This window comes from Arvicanthis niloticus, chromosome 12 (genome assembly GCF_011762505.2).
Source record: "Arvicanthis niloticus isolate mArvNil1 chromosome 12, mArvNil1.pat.X, whole genome shotgun sequence".
In the NCBI taxonomy this organism is placed as follows: Eukaryota; Metazoa; Chordata; class Mammalia; order Rodentia; family Muridae; genus Arvicanthis; species Arvicanthis niloticus.
Genome location: NC_047669.1, coordinates 55,819,572 through 55,840,310, shown reverse-complemented (window position 1 = coordinate 55,840,310; position 20,739 = coordinate 55,819,572). Strand labels below are relative to the sequence as shown.

General features: G+C 36.4%; 1 protein-coding gene across 3 annotated transcripts in view; it reads right to left on the bottom strand.

Moving 5' to 3' along the window:
- The window catches only part of Robo1 (roundabout guidance receptor 1), a 305,991-nt gene that overhangs the window by 75,389 nt on the left and 209,863 nt on the right, over positions 1-20,739 (bottom strand). For all 3 annotated transcript variants that reach the window (XM_076943072.1, XM_076943071.1, XM_076943073.1), the window contains exons 6-8: positions 10,950-11,074; positions 9,087-9,258; positions 1,428-1,633 (exon numbers count right to left, since the gene is read on the bottom strand). In XM_076943072.1, the coding sequence (XP_076799187.1) occupies positions 1,428-1,633; positions 9,087-9,258; positions 10,950-11,074 (503 nt within the window). The remainder of the gene's footprint in view (positions 1-1,427; positions 1,634-9,086; positions 9,259-10,949; positions 11,075-20,739) is intronic.

Genomic DNA, 20,739 nt, shown 5'->3' with positions numbered 1-20,739 from the left:
CACACAGAAAAAAAAAAAAAAGATTTGGAATCATCAAGACATTTCTGGGCTGGAAAAACAATTACCAGTTTGTCTATAGCCCAGGAATACAGATAACTTCATTAAAACCTGAGACCCAGAGATGTCCCTGTAATTGAATGTATTTTTTCCTTGAAACATAAAGGAAAATACGGCATGAAGATAGAAATAAAAAGCCTTTATACAGTTATCCTGTGGTGTGTGTGTGTGTGTGTGTGTGTATGGTTTAGCATCAAAGATTAGAAAAACCAAATTATATGCTATCTTCTTAAATTGTCTACTCTACACCCCTCTCCCCTTATTATAACACCAAAGTCAGTATCAGATGTAAAAATAAAACCCTTCAATGGAACAAGCACTCTCCCTTCTGGAAACTGAAGCCAAAAGCAAACTCTGGCTCAACTTGAAACTATGAACGAGCGGCATGCTAAAGCCATATCCTTCTGATTAATTTAACAACTCTTATCTTCAGATAACAATGTCATCTGGCTCTGGCAAGAGCAAGAACAAGCTTGCAATGGTTGCCATAAAGAAGTACACCACCACAACTCTTGTGGCACACAAACCCAACTCTGATGTTGATTTAAAACTCCCAAGAAGCCACCCACGACACCTATCCAGGCAATGGAAATGACTGCTGGTTGCAGCCCAGTTCTCTTGTTTCTTATGCCTCCAACACTTGTCTGAACAAGAACACAAAAGAAAATCAAAATCAAAACAATGTAAATATGTGTTCTGAAGGGACACATATGAGATGACCCAGGATGGTAAATCCATTTGTGTCCACCAATCTGTGGTTTTTGTTTGTTTGTTTTTGTTTTTGTTTTGTTTTGTTTTTTATCACGTAGCATTCTGATTTGAAATGTGCACTGAGTTCGTGCATGGCTTTTATAAGTGTTATCCATGTGTATGATATGGTGTGATTGCAAAATGCTGGGCCAAATAGTCACAAGTCCACTGGGCATAAAACAATACTAGGAAATTTACCTTGGTAGTTACTTACAAAATGCTTGCATTATGACACACACAGACAGACAGACATATACATATACACACATACACACACATGCACACGCACATACACACAAGCACACACACATGTGAGCATGCACACAAACACAAAACACACTCCCTCTCGCAGATCCCCAACCACTTTCCTCATTATGTCTTCCAATGCATCTTCTTCCCTCTCCATAGGACCTTAAACTACTTGCCATAAGCTAAGTTGTGAGTCAAATCACCCTAAGCAGGCACAGTGGCATGTCTGAACAAACGATGCATCCCATTAAAGTGTATTCGTATCTTTATTTAGTATTTCATCTAGGTGACAGCGGTATTTCAATGCTAGTTGCTACCTATAAAATTAAAGTGGAACCAAGCAGGAAGTCCATGGTGTCTTTGCAAGTTACCTTAGCGTAGCGGATCTGCAGCATGCCACTCTCCAGCTGTTTGATCCGAGAATCTTGGGTTGAAACAAGGACTCCATCCTTCCTCCACAGAATTGTGGGCGCTGGACTGCCTGTAGCCACACAGCTGAGGATTAAAGTACCATCCACTGCTACAGTCTGATTCACAGGACCTTGTCGGATGACTGGGGGAGGCCGATCTGCAATCACTGCCAAAAGAAACAACAGGAAATAGATTTCTGCAACTGGAAGCAATTTTCTAATCATCTGAGCAACAGCCATTGCTGTAGGCTTTGAAAAAAAAAACTAAAGATAATTAAACAAGTAATTAAAGTGGAGACATGCATTATTCAGAATGCATTTACATGATGCACTGATTAGGAATATTAAAATGAGATACAATGTACGCCTTTCAAATGACCAACTAGGTCTGAGCATACTGCATTATCTAGGGACTGATCTAAATGTTCAGAAATTGAATAAGGGCTCTGGCTGCTGAAGAAGGCTTATAATGATGAGAACGGAATACTGTAAACACGAGGAAGCACAAGAAACAGAACCGTTTAACACATTTATCCCATAGAAATGTATGAGACAGAGTTTAATGAGTGAGCCAAGGTCAACTTGATTTCATAATTGTTTTGCCACTAACAACAACCACCATCACCACAAAATGAAGCTGCCATGAAGAATGTTTGACAATTTTGAATTTTAAAAGGTGCATTGGGCTTACATTTATAAACAAATAGAATTGAACTTGCTGACTTTTTATCTCAGAATTGTCTGCTTCCTTCCATCCATCCTCCCTCCCTCCCTCCCTCCCTCCCTCCCTCCCTCCCTCCCTCCCTCCCTTCCTTCCTTCCTTCCTTCCTTCCTTCCTCCCCTTCCTTCCTACCTTTCCTTCCTTCCTTCCCTCTCTTGTTCTTTCTTTCTCTTCTTTCTTCTTTTGGAATGGGGTGTGTGTGTGTGTGTGTGTGTGTGTGTGTGTGTGTGTGTGTGTGCGCGCGCGCACAGGCACACATGTGTTTGGGATATTTGTATTTTTGTGCATATGTATCCACATGTGTGTGGGGTGTATGAGACCACATGCATGTGGGTGAGTGTCCACGCATGGCCGTGCATGTGAGTGCAGAATCCAGAGGTTGATGTTGCATGCCTTAATATTGCTCTCTGTTTTATTTATGAAGCAGTCTCTTCCTGAAGCATGGATTTTAGGTTTGGCCAGTCCAGACAGCCGGCTATGCAGGAAATCCCCTCCGATCTCCTGAATGCTTGGATTACGGGCTCAACACCTCAGCCACTCAGCTTTTACATTGGTTGTAGGCACACAAACTCTATTCTCCACACTTGGGAGGCAAGCCCTTTATCCCCTGAGCCATGTCTAGGACATTGGAATAATTTTTGTATTGAAATATATACACAGGTTTAAAAAAATAGCATCACCAAACTAGAATGGATTCAGAGTCAGTGGAAAGTTACTCACTATCGTATTGCTGGTGGCTAATCCAGAGAGATAAGCAAGGTTGACATCCAAGCTTGGCACACATGCTTAGAATAAGCACACATGGCAAATGCATTCAGTCAATACTGTTTGCTTTTTTTTTTTTTACTTGAAAATATACTTTCCCCCATACAATATATTTTGCTCACAATTTACCCTTCTTCTCCTCCTAGATGCAGCCCACTTCCCCATCCATACAACTTTTTTTGATTTATAAAACAGGCAAATAAACAGATGAGGCACGGCAGAACAAAATACATGTTAGAGTAAAAGAAAAAGCACAAAAGAGCACATGGGCACACAGAGACGTATCACACAGAAAACCCGCACTGTTTTAATCTTTAATTTTATCTCTATCTATCTATCTATCTATCTATCTATCTATCTATCTATCTATCTATCAAGATATGGTTTCTCTGTGTTGCCCTGGCTGTCTTGGCACTTACTATGTTGACCAGGCTGGCCTCAAACCTGGAGATCCATCTGTCTTTGCCTCCCAAGTGCTGGGATTCAAGGCACCACCACATAGCAAGACTGTTTTTAATACTAACTATTGAAAAAGGGACCAAAGGAGAACATTTTTATTTTAATTAAATAAAATTATTATACGATGTAAAACACCTGAAAATTGTTATGTCTTAAAGTCCCTATTTTAGTGAGACTCTAACGGAAATTTAGAGAAGAAGAACAAAGTTAGAAAAACGTTCCTATCTCCTGATTGAGACAGCTAAGCGCACTCAGCATACTTAAATTTCTTTAAAATGAGTTCAAGTTGTTTGTTTAATTTCAGGAAATTGTTTTCAATTATTAAGCTTTAAAATTCTGGATCTCAGAGTTTTTTTAAAAAAAGAAAAAGATGCAAATACATGAGAGAAGATTCTAACAAGTTGTCTGATTGAAGGAGTCTGGCTGCCAAAGGAACTAAATTTTGGACGCAGTAATTTGCGAATCTGGATGTGTCACGTTCAAAGTTTTATGCACCAAGGATTTTCACAAGCTGGAGTCACACTTCAATTTGTTCCTCGTCTATCATGCAATAATTATTAGTTTTATGCGTTCCCATAAAAAGAAAGCAATTAGGTGAAATCAGCAGCTATGCGTTTGCACCCCACGCTTCCAGTTCCCTTCCTCGCCATCTTTACTGGTGTGAAGTTTGCCAGTAAAATGAGGAAATGAGAAGGCTGAATTTTTAAGCTTGGCAGAAGTGTTTTAGATACCGCACTGAAGGGAAAAGGAAGCCAACAATTCCTTTACTCCAGCTTCTAAACATCCTCTCTGTATTATATGTGGAGGCTTGCTAAAATCAAATGGCAGATCCTTCCTGGTAAATCCACTGGGCATTTATAAGACCACCTGTGTTCCACTGATTATCAGTGTGAATGCATATTTCCAGACATTAATTGAATTAGTAACAGAGGGCTTCACTCCAACTGATTATCATTATGTCTAGTGCTAAGATGGCTGACATTTGGTAGTCTTGCTATATTTATAAGCCATCAAATGCCAGGGGTCTATTATAACTTAGATCTCATTGCCCAGAATTGCTTTATAAGGGATCAGGCGTACCCCCCCAATTCTACCCTAACCCAGTTTACGGATAGTTTGGTTAGCTTGCTTGTCAGTTATGTCTGCTCCATTTCTACTGGGCAGGCAACAAAAACCAAGCAATAAAAAGACACTCCCATCATCTGCCATGTGTCTTTTGGTTAGTTCTTTAAATTCTTTAATCCTCATTTTGTGTGTGTGTTGTTTCCTTGTGTATATGTGTGGTGCGTGTCCATGTCACCATGCATGAGCACGTACATGCATGTGAGACCAAACAAAGGTTGAGTCTGGCCCCTTCCCTCATTGCTCTCCATTTTATTTATTGGGTCAAAGTGTCTTGCTAAGTTAGGACCACAATACAGGCTAGTCTAGGTACCCACCTCCCCCAGGGATCCCATGTTACTGCCTCCTAAGTGCTGGGATTGCAGGGGGCTTTTACATGGGTTCTGAGGATCCAAATGCTGGTCCTCACATTTGCAGGGATACTTTATCCACTGAGCCATCTCTCCCAATTTCACTACATTTTAAAATCTATATAACTAGGGCGCCAATAATTGTTCAAACCAGCTCAGGAGCACTCAGTGGATATGGAGATGAGACAGTAGTCCTGAGTGTGCGTAGGAAACTGTAAAAGGCCAGACATTCACATGTGCTATACAAAAGCTAATATCAGAGCTGGAAATATAGGACTTCATTAAAGCACTTTGACACTTCGATGCACAGGAAACAAAAACACAGTGGATTCGTCAAAATCTAATGAAATGCTTTAGTTTATATCAACAAATATGGCCCATTTTGATAGGTAAAGTCTAAATTTACAGATTGTGAAACAAATTTCCAATCGGTGTCTAATACCTTACACTGGAATTATGCAAAAGAAACATCAGACAATAGGACAAAGAGTGCAAGAAACGGAAATGTTTAATGAAACATAATACAATATATGGGGTTTCAGTAAGAACTATAGTTACCGAGTGGTTCACATATGAAAAATGTACATGTGTACATTAACAAACATCAAAGTAAACATTTCAATTGTCATCTATTTTCAGGTGCTTTAAAAAGTCTGTTCAAAGTGGAAGATTTTGGGTATACAGTATTATAAATATTTTTGTGCCACCACCTCTTCTAGTACTCAGGGACTGAAACTTTAAAGTCAAACAACTTGTCTGAATAAAAAAGGAGATGAAGAAGAGTCTCTTTTTACTTCATGCCAGACTTGACCGAGATGAATACAAGTGGTTTTAAATATTGCTATTGTTTAATAAGCTTTATTTTTCTTGTAATCTAGTAGTCAGCAGATATAAATGTACACATGCTTTAGACAAGGTTAGTAAGGCTGAACCTCAGTAAGGGCATCGTACCACAGACAGCTACTATTCCCCTCATTACCAGAATTTGCTACGATTATGACCATAACCATGAAGAAGTCCGTGGTGTGTGTGTGTGTGTGTGTGTGTGTGTGTGTGTGTGTGTGTACTGTGTAGCCCAGAACTCTACTTTGGGTATCCCCTGCTATTGTTCCTCACATTTTTTGAGGCAGGGTCTCTTGTGAACCTGGAACTTCCTTATTGGCAAGACTGGAAATTGGCTTGCCTAGTTCTGAGCTTACAGACCTCTGTCCCTGATGGACTTTTTATGGGGACTTTGGGGATCTACACTCAGACTCACAGGCTTATACAGCAGACAGTTTATGGAGTGAGCCATTTTCATGGCCTACAAATCTTTGCTTTTAATTATGAGAATAGAGATATTTGGAAAAAGTTCAGCAGTTTTGTTTATCTTGTAGATGGCCATATGAAGTTGCAATTATAAGTGTACGAGCAATTTTTAGAACTCTACTTTCTATTAGGTGGTCCTTGTGATTATGATCTAATGGCTATAATACACAGCATGTACCACAAACACATTTTCAGGATAATGCATAGGATGTGTCATAGGCAGGGATAAGATAATGAAATTTTTTGACACAGACAATCCTGGTTTTGAATTCTCCCTAGGAGGTAGCTGTTTATTAATTTTTGTTTTGTTTTTTGTTGTTTTTTTTTGTTTTTATTTTTTCTCCCTGATACTCAACAATGTCCACTAAGCATCTATCACATTAAATCTGGGATGAATACCAGGCAAATATTGACTTGCCTAAACAGAAAATGGCTCAAATTTCATGAAACTTGGATTGTAATAAATAACAGAGGAACACAAGATATAGAGTGAAATGTATGGAATTATGGAATAAATCTGTGTACAGAATGGCATGGATGGGGACACAGGACTCATATTTGGTGGGTTAGGGCAAACTCCCTGTAGAAAGTGAAATTTAAGATAGTATAAATATGCAACAGGGGAAGACACAGAAGCAGCATGGCATAGAGAAGCATGGAAGCAGTGTGGTATTCAGAATGGAGACTTCAGAGTGTCAAGTGTGTCCTGTACAGCACACTGAAGGACACTAAACAGCCTGAGACCTCCAGGCTACTCTTCTAAAAAAAAAAAAAAAAAATCCCAGAGAAAGGCGTCAAATTCAGTGTTAGCTACAAAAATCCAACTCAACTTGGAAAACCGAATGTTTTTCTTCAAAGGTAGAATAAAGAAGAATATGTCCACAGTTACAAATCTACTCATTACACAACAAGGATAGGAAAGAAAGACAAGGGGTACATAATACATATATTTTTCATTTATAAATAAAACATGTATATATATTCTCTGTATGAAGAAGTAAGACCTTGTATTTTCAGTTAGTAGATTTGTATATAAAAATTTCAGAATAATTTATGTAAAATCATTATAAAAATGAAGGAATTTATCAAAGTTGCTTGATGAAAAGTTAATACACAAAAAATTTAACTGCATAAATAAGCACTTTCTTCAAACTGCTCAATAATGAAAAATTTAAATTCACATATAGACACATCAAAAAATCAGGCAGAACTAGAAAGTATATGCAAATTTATATTCTGAAAACAATGACATTACTGAGAGATATTAAAGAAAAACTGAATAAATTGAGATATATATGTGGATATACATAATTTCTGAGTAGATAATTTAGGTTATAGAGAATCAAAATAAAAAACCTTACAACTTTGAGTAGAATATGTAGTCTTTTTTTAAAGACTCATTTATTCATTTTATGCATATGAGTGCTCTATCTACATCTATCGCTGCATGCCAGAAGAGGGCATCAGATCCCATTATAGATGGTGGTGTGCTACCATGTGGTGCTGGGAATTGAACTCAGGACCTCTGGAAAAGCAGACAATGCTCGTAACTGCTGAGCCATGATTTCAGCCCATAGCAGGGTATATATTCTTATGTGATTTTTTTTTGCCAGTTTATCAAAACTAAAATAAGAAATTTCAAGTTGAAGACTTTAAGACTTACTCTAAGCTACAATAACCAAATACGAAATAGAATAAGCAGACCTGTTGAACAAAAGAGAGACTATGCATCGGCCAGTTACCTATGCCCATCTGAAGTTAAATAAAATGGCAATGTAGTTAAACACTGAGAGTAGGGTCTATTCTAGAAAAAAGGATGAAACAACTACTTTGTATGCATTTTAATCCTACACCTGAGGAGGCAGAGGCAGAAGGATCTTGGGAACTCCCTAGCCAGCCAGCCTAATCATTCTGACCAGTTCCCAGGCAATGAGAGAATCTATCTCAATAACAAATAGAAGGCACTTAAAGTTTCCTGTAGCCTTCACCTGCAATACACACACACACACACACACACACACACACACACACACACACAAAAGATACACAAACAACACAGTCAACTAGAAAGAAGCAATAGCTGGCATCTCTTTATTCTGGTACCATCTTTTTCCTTGAAAGACAATGAAGCTGGAATTTTAGGACTGTTAATCTGATGCTTGGAATTAGAAAATGTAAAATAATTTTAAGTTTTCAAATAAATTCAATATTGAAAACAAAAAGCATGTCATTGTAATTTCAAAGATGTTTACAGTCATGCTTTCTTGATTATACACACACATACTCAGCAACATACATAAATATACTGCATCAGTATGTGTATTACACAAATGTTATAGACATGTAAATATATTTTTATATATCTAAAATATATTTATTTAATATGTGTATTGGTATGTTAGCATGTATGGTAAATATATGAACATATATTTATAAATATCTATTCCATGTATTTATAGACATTTTCTTTGATGAAATATAAATATATATATTTCATAAACTAAAATCTTGTATCACAAACGTACATATATATGTGCACATGTGTAAATATATTTATAGGCAATTTATATTTTCTCTATATATACCTATATATGGTAGGTTGGAAATTTTTTCTCAATTACCATGTCTTTATAATATATTTGGCAATAGTTGACCATGTTTAGGGAATTGTTAAATAGAATGAATCAAGACTATGAAGAAAACCTATCATACTGTTATCTGTCAGCTTCTGAATTCATGATCAATTCTTATTCTTCTTCATTTAGAGAAAATAGAAATGTTGGGTTCTGTCCCAAATGAGAGTCTGTCCAAGACTTTGTCTTATCAAATATCCACAAGGCTCTTTCAGACCCTAAAACAATCTGGATTATTTTGAAAAAAAATGTTTTACTTTACCATCAGTAACTTCCAAATATGCCTTTGTGATGATACTTCCAGCAACATTTAAAGTCTGACAGATGTAGTAACCGACATCAGACCGCTGGACGTTCGTAACAGTGAGGTCTCCTGTCTGTGAAACTGAAAACCGGCTAGAGGACTGTGGAGGCTGGTATGAGAAAAGCAGATTCTAAAACCGGAATTGGGGAGGAAAGAATAAAAACAGGTTAACCACTGGGTCCAAATAGTGTGGCAAAGTTAATGTGTACATTTAAAAATATATATATATATATATCCTAAATATTCTTCCCCCACAAACCATATATATTGATGTGCACATGTATAAATGCATATTATTAAACACAAAGAGTTTAATAATACAAAGCTAAATGGAATTATATGAAAAACGTTAAAATTCTCAATACTCCCATGCATTTTTGTAAACATCAGTTGGGGAATAATATTGGACATGCAAGAAGAGTAAACTTTGCTAGACTAAAATATATTTATGCAAACAACAACAAAAATCTTGCATTGCATATGAATGGTTAATAGCATAATACATTAAACAAATTGAAATTTTAAATTCATTCTGAGAAACTACACTCAAGGATGCCATTTTAGCCCCATAACAAGCATTTCTTCCTGCAGTCGATCACTACGCTTCTGGACCACTTATACATCACTTAGCATTGGTATATCGTGTTCTCCTGTTAGAAGATAAGAATGCATGTTAGGGGGATTTTGAAGTTCATACAGAACTGAACAGAAAGATGCCATTCCTTAGAAGTTTGTACTTCACATGTTGTTTTTCAGAAAACCAAGTATATTGATCTTTTCCTACCTGAGGATATTGCTTTACTTTTAAAGTTTTAGTGCTATTTAGCAAGAATCGTTTTGTAAAGGGTTAGGTAACACTCGGTAGAACAAGTTTTAATGATTCTTTTTATGCAAAATGATTTGCACTGTTGAACCAAAGTAATTAAAAACTTTGGAAATTAATTCAGTTGAAGTGTCACACTACTAAAAAGGACGTCTTGTGGATTACAATTTTTGCTATAAAGATACTCTTGCATAATCCAATCTCAATTCTTCTTGCTCTATTAATTCTTGTCTTTAACTTGTTCTCAGCAAACTTAATTTTGTGCAGCCAAATGGGTATCTTAGAACCCACCAAGATATTAGAATTCATATGATGACCTACATGCTATGATCAAACTGATGATGGTCAACTATAGTTGCTTTACATATTATGCTGGAACCTGACAACACAGGAATTAATATTCTAGATTTCGAAATGTTTAGAAAACATGATCTACCAGGTGATAAGTAAGATTAGAAAGTATTTAACTCTAGGGGACATGGTATTGATGCTAAAGAGAATTTTACATCATTTGGAGCTTCAGAAGATATCTACATTCCTGAGCTTCTGGAGAACTCATATGGAATAATCTTCATCTCTGTTTTATTCCAAATATATTTTAATCTGTTCGTGTGTGATTCTAGATAGTTGCATAATGGGAGTGGCAATTGAATTACAGAGAGAGGGCAGACTAGGCTTTATTTAGTGTGGACAGTTTCAAAATAAAAGGAGCATTCATATGACAAAACAGTGGCATATACACACCACTCTGTGTATTAAAATAAGACAACGGAAATAGCTCTGAGAATTCAAATAGGAACCCCTTTCTCTTCCCTTTTAATTCTAAACATTTCTGGAGTTTTTGACTAATCCATTTTTTGCTAATGTGATTGGTCTATACATTCACGATCCTTGGATTTTGATTTTTCTTCACAAATAACTAGTACCTGTATTTTCTTTAAATAAATAAATAAATAAATAAATAAATAAATAAATAAATAAATAGAAAACAATGATACCTGACTCCCCTCTCTCCTCCAAAAGATAGCTGGTTGAGGATTTCCAGTTGCTTCACACTGAAAAGTCACAGTGCGTCCCAAGGCAACCACCTGGTCACGAGGCTTGACAACAAAATGTGGTGGCTCTAAAGAAACAAAACACACTGAATCAGATCATGGTACCACAGTCCCTACATGGTCCTGCCTTCATTTTCTACAACATAGTGTAATAAGCGACTCCCCCCCCACCCTTCATTTAAAGTAAAATTGCTAAGTGCATATTTATAGAATGAAATAGAGTTGTATTGTGTGGAGCTTTATTACCTAACCTAGACCTGGAATTAATCCTCACAGTTAGAAGGATTCTTGAGCTACGAGCTGACCCCTTCCATTCAAATCACACCCGAAAATTATTGTATGAATAAATATTATCTTTTCTCACTGAGAGCTGCTTCAAGGTGGATGATGTCTAATCACGCACATGCGAGATCTCCCGATACGGGCAGGGGCTGAAATTACTTTAATTTACCTCAAAAGCGCCTGAAATGCTACCATGCAAATTAGAGCCATTTAAAATCTTCAGTCCAATTATTCGAATAGAAATGGATTTAAAGCACTAGTGGAGTCACATGCCCCCTTCATTTACATGGGCAAGGGCATGTTCAAACAGAATATATATGGAAATGAGGGCAAATTCAGAACATCTGCTCATCCTGACATTATAAATACTGCCAGCTTTGTCCAAACTGTTTGATTTAGACAGACGTGAATGGCCACTTCATGCACCAGTCAATAGTGTGTCAGAAAATTGCATCAGTTACGTTGAGAGCACTGGCAGCTGAAAGGTAGGTAAGCTGACAGAGCATGCCTGGGTGGGGAGTTGGAGCCTGCGTTAGGGCTGGGCATTGCACAGGAGAAAAAAAAATCAAACAATATGTACTGGGTATGGCCTTTTACTTAATGTGTAGACTTTCCAAATCCACTTCTTATCAGCCGTCTGAAAAATAATCATTCCCTCTTGTCTCAGTGCATGACAGGCTTCTAATAGCTTGTACAGGGCTGGGATCCTCTAACCCACTCTTCATGGCCTGTCCCCTCGTGGCCTTTGTTCCCATAAAAGTATTTTCAGTTGCTTACATCAGTCACTTAAGGTCACCCCATAAAAGAAATCTGAACTAAAACTCACATTCAGATGATACCTAAAGATGTTGCCACACTGCTCACAAGAGTAAGGTTCCTTTGTTTTTCGAAGCTTTCTTATTAGCATATATGGATTAGACATAATAACGGGGTTTAGTCTTATACTTTCATACATGTGTATGACATGTTTGATGGTGTGTGCTTCCATTACTCATTTCTCTCTCTGATTCCCTTTCTATTCTTGGTGACCTCCCTTCTCTTCCCAGCTAAAACTGATCCTACATTTATGACTTTGTTTTCTTATATATTTGTTTGTTTATTAACTTGTGAACCAAGGAGAATGGTTCTGTTTTTCAAAAAAATATTTGAAAAGATAATTTTCTTTTTTTGTTATACTTTCGGGTCAATTATATCTGATATACATATATATATAATATTATATATGTGATAATTACAAAAGTATATTATAAAAGCATATTAAAACCTGTTTAATAGATGCATCATACTATATATATATATAAAATCATAAATATATCAATATATACATTCTTTAAAAAGCAAGATATAATGTCATTTGTTCATGGTTAATATTGTAATAAAAACTGAAGAAAGTAATTAGATCTCTTCTAGATAAATTTACTTTCTTACACTTTTTTTTATTGAAGGTTAATAAAAAATCTAACAGTTGACTAGAAAATTATAGGATACTTGCAAAATAAGCTCAAATGTTTTCAAATGTTCTCTAACTTACAGAAGATAAAATACAAAGCCGGGAGACACAGTTGGAGCTCAATTTGGTCAAACTGAAGTTTCAGCCTATAATTTTTTCTTTCTTTTTTTTTTTTTTATTTGGTAGAAAACCTGTGACTGTGATGGAGTGGTTTACTCATGAATTTAGCTAACACTGTCATTACCCAGGTATAATAATAGGCGTGTTCCTGGATGCCTGGGAATGTATCCTCCTGTACCAAGTCAAACAGGTTCAGTTTCCTTCTTAGGTAAGGGTTTGAATAACTGATGTAGACTCAGACTTAGAAACTCAGAGCTGACTGGATAATAAACGAAATCTAGACTAGAGTTTGGTTTTTTTCAATGAAGGAAAACCAAATGATTAATCAGATGCATGGGAGCAGATGACTTTCCAATACGAAGGGAATCCAAGTAGAAAAATATAAATGTTCAAACCACTCAGTCAAGCGAAGCCGTGGGGTGGTCTCCATCCCAAATCTCAGGAGCTCGCCGAGGAATCTGTGCCAGTAACTGTTTCTTTTATAAAATGCCAGCTCTCCTCAAACCTCAAAGACTTATTTGGGAAAAAGGAATACAAACCCTTATGCTAACTACATTTATCCTGAAGCAATCCTTCCACACAGGATATTTGCTTGGAAATGATTTAGTATATTCTGTAGGCACAGTTTCTAGCCAACATCAACAGTGACGTCAGCCACAAGAGACTTCTTAGAAACAAAATCTAAAAATCCTCCTCAGACTAGTGCAGTGGCATAAGCCTATAGTACCAGCTACCCAGAAGGCCTACGAAGAGAACTGCTTGTATCTAAGAGTGTGAAGCCAGGAATATCATGCTTTAAAAAAATAAACTCAAGAAGAAAATCCTTTCTCTGTGTATGTCAGATGTCAGATATAGTTTTATCTCTAAGGGAAAATGAGCCAAATAAATTTCTATTAATATATTTATTTAGACTGAAGGGATTTGCCACATACACAGATTTGATGTTCTATGACTATATAATGGTTTTTGAATTCTAAAATATTTAAGTTAGCTGTGTACAAAGGACATAATGATTAAATGAATACAGTAATATGGTAGGTACTGTAAATATAAAAAAAATCAGACAAAGAAGAAAAAGAAAAACTAGCAATAATTCTACCATGCAAACTAGATAATATTCTTTAACAAGATCCTATTAAAACACCATTTTAATAATTATTGAATAACTGATGTACTATCGTAAATAATGTAATCAATCTCTATTGTTTTACATTTTGATTTTTCTTTCCTCTTAATAATAGCTCAGTAGAATCAGCACCTAGCATACTCTATTATTGAAAAGCCCATCCTCCATGTGTGAATATGAAATAATAATGACCATGTATCCTTAAACAACAGTGAGAGAGGTTTAAGGTGAAAACACCAGGCTGGCCTTTCCTTTAGCATCACAATTTCTCTCAATGTGGCGTTCTGTCAACACCCCTGAGTGAATGGATCTTCTAAACTAAGTGCAAAGGACCTTGATGGCTCTTCATTAAAAAACCAAAAAGAAAAAAAAAAGCAAATTTTATATATTCCATTTGGTTAATTCGTATATGAAATGAAATAAACCTTATACCAAAAACAAATAAATAAAATGATCAGGAAGAAGCTTCAAGAATAAGGTAAGTCAGAAACTGAACTTTAACTACAAAACAATGCACTTGAAACAAAGAAAACTGAACTGTTCTCCTGGCCTGTGTTTTTGTTCGTTTAACACTGTAGAGGCATTAAATGAAACTGTCATTCATTTACCAAGATACAATCCTATGACTTATCCCTTACTTCAGGAAGGAAATAGCTCAAGGGTTCAGATCACACATGACTTAATAAGACAGAAAGTTAGCAAACCCCATTACCTTTAACTCTTTGTCACAGTTACCCATACTTCCTGCAGATTTATTCTGTGCAGTCTTTGTGGCCAAGGACAAGTGAAACATGGAGGCTGATTGGTTGAAGGACATGGAAGGGTATGGATGGGAAGGGGAAGAGAAGTTCCAGTCACAGTGACACGGTGGTGATTAGGAGATGGCCAAGAAAATGTCAACTTACCAGACCCAACTAAAACAAAACAAAAAAAAGAAAACATGGAATAAATAAAAATAAGGAAATGACCAAACAAAATGAAACAGACAAAGTAGTAAGATTTGACTTAGCCGTGGCTCTGCTTTCACATCCACTAAAGGACACATTCATATTTAGACAAACTGAGCACACTCTCCACAGATGATTGTTTGTTAGCACTTCGAGCACAGTCATGAGTAACTTAGGAAAATAGAAATGAGTCTGTGAAATCGATACTAGGAAAAATGGTAGAGCCAGATGGACTGGCAGAATATTACAAAGTCTCTTTCAAGAATTTTATGCTTTGCTATTGTAACAGGTACGTTTTATGGAATGGATTTCAAAAGTAGTATAAGTATTAGCTGCAAACATTACACAAAAGTAAAACATTAAAAATTTTAAGATAAAGAATGTGAAATCCCATGTAGACCCACTGATGGGTTGATTTTTATGTTTCACACTGACAATGGTATTCCACTCAACTCGTGCGACTCGTTCTCAACTATATGTACAAATGAGCCCCATACAGATGGATAATGACTCTAAAGATCAGGGTGGGGTCTCAGAAGCTGCCTTTCTGATGAGCACCAGGTGGATCATACTAGTCCATGACCATGAGTTTAGATGGAAGACTTCGATACTGAGCTTATATGTGTGCATATTTTAATTGAATATATATATATGAAGAAAATATGAAAACAGGAAAACCACAAAATATTTAAAAATCACAGTCGCGACAGTCATATTATTCATTTTCATGTTGAAACATGATGTTAATACAGTAGTGTTTATTTAAATAAACATTTAAACTTTTTTTTAATAAAAGCAATAACTCTGTTTCTTTATGTCAGAAGTAAAGGTCACTGCTAGCAAATGCAGAAGATCTTCATGTATCACAGTAGGAACCTACAATCCATTTCATTCAAATAGAAGGTTCCCAAAGCGAAATTCATTTGACGTGATATATGTTCCTGTAGTTTACATCCAAGTCAAGGACTGCAACTTTGAGAGAGTTCAGTCACAAAACAGAAAAAAGTTCTCCTGTATATTGCAATCTTTTAAAGGGAGTCAAATATTTGACATGTGTAAAATTTTATTTTTGATTTTAGTGAGAAAATATGCATTATTTTAGAAGAGTTTAAAAATTGTAGAATCAAATCAGGTGGAATGGTCATTTTTATATTTCTTAATATCTTAAAAAGATTGGCTTAAATGGCAGGAGGATACCCAGGAGCTATAAAAGAAGGACTCTGAGAAAGTGTCACTCAAATTTTCTTTGAAACAACAAGAGTTGTAGAACTATCTCAAAGATTAACCTTTGAAAACAAACTTGATCTCACCAGACTAATACAGTTAAGTTAGGAGAGTAGACAAATGATTCCGGTATGTTCTTAAATATTTCACTTATTTTAAAAATCTGTATATCTCAAAAATAGAGTAAAAGTAATACAGTTACTGGAAGCTGCTCTTTTAAGAGTTAAAGTACCCTTTCTTCCTTACAGTTTAATCAACAATCCACAGGACCAGAATGAATCACACGCCAGAACTTCAGGCTAAAAGTTTTGCATATTGTACCAATGACAAATGATAATTCTTACAGTCTATTAAAGACCTAAAATGTTATCTAAGAATATCTATAGTCATAAAAGTTAAAAGCATCAGAAACTCTTGAGAAAACTCTCTTAAGTGTAAGCTTTTAACAACCATGATCATAATCCAAATACCTTAATAAAAACCCATTCACAGTTCATAACACCTTCTATTTGTTCCCATGTCAACAAATAAGTGAACACACAAACAAATGTGGCAAATCCTACACATTCTTCTACTAGTTCTTTTTAAGAAAACCGTTCTTTCATTTTTCTTCTAAAAATATTAGTTATACAAATTTCTTTAACTTCTTCATACATTTCTTCTTTCTCTACTTTTCCCTTGAGGGTCAAGTCAAACTTTTTTTTTTTTTTTAAATCACAAAGCATAGATCTGTCTATAAAATGGGCATTGATTCTGTTTATTAATATAGTATGTCAAAAGAAATCTCCAGATATCAAAGTGACTTGAAACCTGCCATTTATTATCCACTGAAGTTCACCACATACAGGAGGGTTCACTCTCACCTAACTCTTCTTAATGCCTCCTAATCTAAAGGTTCAGAACACCTCTCTATCTCTGCCTCCTTCTTGGAAGCAATAGCATTTTAATGGCAAAAAAAACCAAAATAATTGATCAAACTGAAGACTAGAGTTGAGTCCATACATCCATGGACGCTTGATTTTCAATAAGGAAGCCAGGGATACCTTGAAAATATAAATAAATAAATAAATACCATCTTCAAGAAATGGTGTTAGTACAACTGGATGTCTGTATGTAGAAGGATAAAAATAGATCCATACTTAGCACCCTACATTAAAAAAAAACAACCAACCAACCAATCAAACCAAAACTCAACTCAAAAGGGATCAAAGTCTTGAGCACAAAACTAGATACACTGAACTTGATAGAAGAGAAAGTAGACAACACTTCTGAACTCACTGGCATAACAAAAGGCTTTAGGAACAGAACAATGTTAGCACAGGCACTAAGATCAACAATCAGTGAAGAGAACATTATAAAACCGAAAAGCTTCTGCCTGCCAAAGGACACCATCATTTGGACCATAGCATGAACAACTCAAGCAAAGCATAGGGAAGCAGCAATTAGCAGTGAGGGCCAGTGAACTAAGGGTCTTAAAACGTACTTGATTTTCACTTGCCCATAGCAGTTTCAACATAGCGCTGCAGACAGCAAAGCAATAGACTTTGAATCTTACAGCATTTGCTATGCTGTGGTTTTTAAGTGGCTATTCAGAGGCCCAAAGTGGAACAGCTGGATACACAACCCTGCCCAGAGGTTTCTCCATAGAGTCTATCTACACATTGGTAAAGTCTGCTTTAAAAGGTCTTCAAAAATATTCTTTACCGTGTCTAAAGATGTAGCTCAGTGGCAGCCTGTGTGTATACCATGTAGGAGGTCCTGGATACAAGTAGCAATTGGAAAATACAAATATTCTGCCCTAGTAATATCATTTTCAATTGATGACAAACTTTGCATAAATAGCTCTTAATGTTAAATTTAAGAGATAGCAGAAAAATTAAAGAAGGTAAAATATTTATGCACTTCACTATGACTAGATTTTGTATTTTACTTTAATATCCCATTATTTGAGGTCTAATAGGATTGGGTTTATCTCTGTTAACCATAAAATCTACAGTTATCATAGGTTCTGTCTCTAGCACCAAAGGGGCAGAGAGATGAGAATGAAGAAGACTGGGAATGATTCATGCACTTGAAACTCCTGGTATACTTCATTAGAAGGCTTTATTTGAAAGCAAGCTTCCATCCTGAAGAGTCCATGTTATGAGTAAACAGAACAGCAGCTTTCTTCATGAGGCTACAGAGGAAATCATCTCCTCCAAAGTCTTCTAATTAATAGGACTGTTTTTATTATGAGCAGCTAATTTCTAATGGATCCTTAATTTCCTGAGATTTATTTTCATACTCTTCTACAGTGAATAGTAGGGCTCAGTTAACAAGTCTGACAGATGAGATTTTTTTTTTTCTTTTAAACCTCCTTGTGGAAGAAAATGAATGGGTTGGAAAGTCATGGAGCTTTAAGGAAGAAGCATATTTTTGGCCACGCAGCAGAACACTGGTTTTCAAGTAATGAAGCTATCTTCATTTGAACCAAGAAAGCCCATTCACTGGTGTGTGAGACTTTCAGATATAAATACACATGAATGATAATATCACTAACAATCAGAAGCCCTTCAGGTACTTTAATACATGGTATTATTTCTTTTTTGGAGGAAAGGTTTGAGTTTAACATAAAAGCCTGTCATTATGTCTTTTAACTTTGCAGACATAAAAATAGAGAGAATAAAGGGGATATTTTAGAATGTACTTAATGGATACATAAAACACTGTGAACTTTTTGCCTCTGATCAAATACCTCATGTCACTCTGTAGAACAATGGCTTTGGAGGCAATTTTGGTTGTCAGGACTGAAGTGGGAGAGAGGAGATGAGGCAGAGCTCCCAGTCTTCAGTGAAATCCACAGATGCTGATGATCCCACCACAGCACCCAGGACAGCCATCACAACAAGGAAGGATGGGTCCTGAGATGCCAGTAGTGCCAGATAGAACTGAGAAACCCTGCTGTCAGTGCTTTGTTTAATTTCAATCTTATCTGAGGAGGGTCTAACAAACCATGCACCCTGACCTTAAGCAATGTCTGACATGTCTTAGGTAATGGCTAAAAGCTTGTATTCTTCCCTTCCTTCAAAAATTACCCACTTTCCTTTAGAGCAATCATTTAAATGCTGCCCATTGTGTATTTGTGCATTAAAGAATCCATGATTCAAATGCATCTGCCATGTCACCCACGACAACCTGAGTGGCACAAAACACAAGTTCTCAGGACCATAGTTCAAAGTAAATACCCCAATATCATGGTTTTGAAGCTGGAGGCCTAGATCTTTCTATTCCTCCTCCTTGAACATAAAGACTCCTTTACCTATTCTGCTTCTCAGCATCCCCGATTCCATCAATTTACTTACTACCACTTAAAGAGAATTAAAATAATTTTGAGCAGTTTTTCATTCACATGCAATACGTGATAATCATGTTTCCCTTCCGTTACTTTCTGTTATCCCCTCCCACCCTTCCTGATACTCTTCTTCCCAACTACACATTCCCCCCCACACACCAGAATTTTTTTTGTCTCAATGAGATCACCTATCCTCAGTCATCATAAGTCTCATACAGGTGATCATTCCTGCTATGGATTTTTAGCTGAAATGGCCACGTCATACACAGGAAACACCATTTATAGTACGCCTTCCCAGCTCCTGGTTCTTACAGTCTCTTCCCAGTTATACGTCCCACAATGATATCTTTCTTCTCAATCAGATACCCTACCCCACCCCCTGTAAGTCTTGCACAGTTGATAATTCTTGCTTCCGGTCATTATCTGCAATGTTCATGCCATGTATAAAAGGCATTTTTGTATAGTTCTCTTCCCCATCTCCTGGCACTTCCAATCTTTCTATCCCCTTTCTCATGATGTCCTCTAGGCCTGGGAGTGTGCAATATAAATATTCCATTTATAGCTAAGCACTCAAAAGTCCCTTATTTGTAGTACTATAACTCCTAAATGAGTTAGGAATCCCTTCGTTTGACTATAACCCATTGCTAAATGAGGCCTCTCTGACGGAGGCTGAGAGTTGAAACACTCTACACACATAAATATACATGTTTTGAAGGCAGTTTACATACCTTTAGTGAATGTCAGTAAGATTCCCCATAGGGCCTAATTGATACTACACCCAACTACCAAACTGCTCACCTGATAAATATCTTACTTTTTTTTCCTAATTAACCTCCAATAAAGTCATATTGATTAAAACAAACCAATAAGGGCCTGGGAAGATGGCTCAGTGGTTAGGAGCACTGGCTACTCTTCCAGAGGTCCTGAGTTCAATTCCCAGCAACCACACGGTGCCTCACAACCATCTGTAATGTGATCTGATGCCCTCTTCTGGTGTGCAGATGTACATGCAAAAATAAAATACCCATATAAATAGATAAATCTTAAAAAGAAAACAAACCAAACCAATACAAACAAGATACATCCATTAGTACTTTTTGGCATTAAAAAATCCTTCAATATGGTCTCAAGTCTCTTAAATTGAGAGCTACATGCTTAGCGGGCCTTAGCTGTTTGACACTTGGGTGTCTTCTTACATCACTTGCCTGTTGCCCTGATCTTTTGGATCTGATGTACACTACACTGCATCTCAC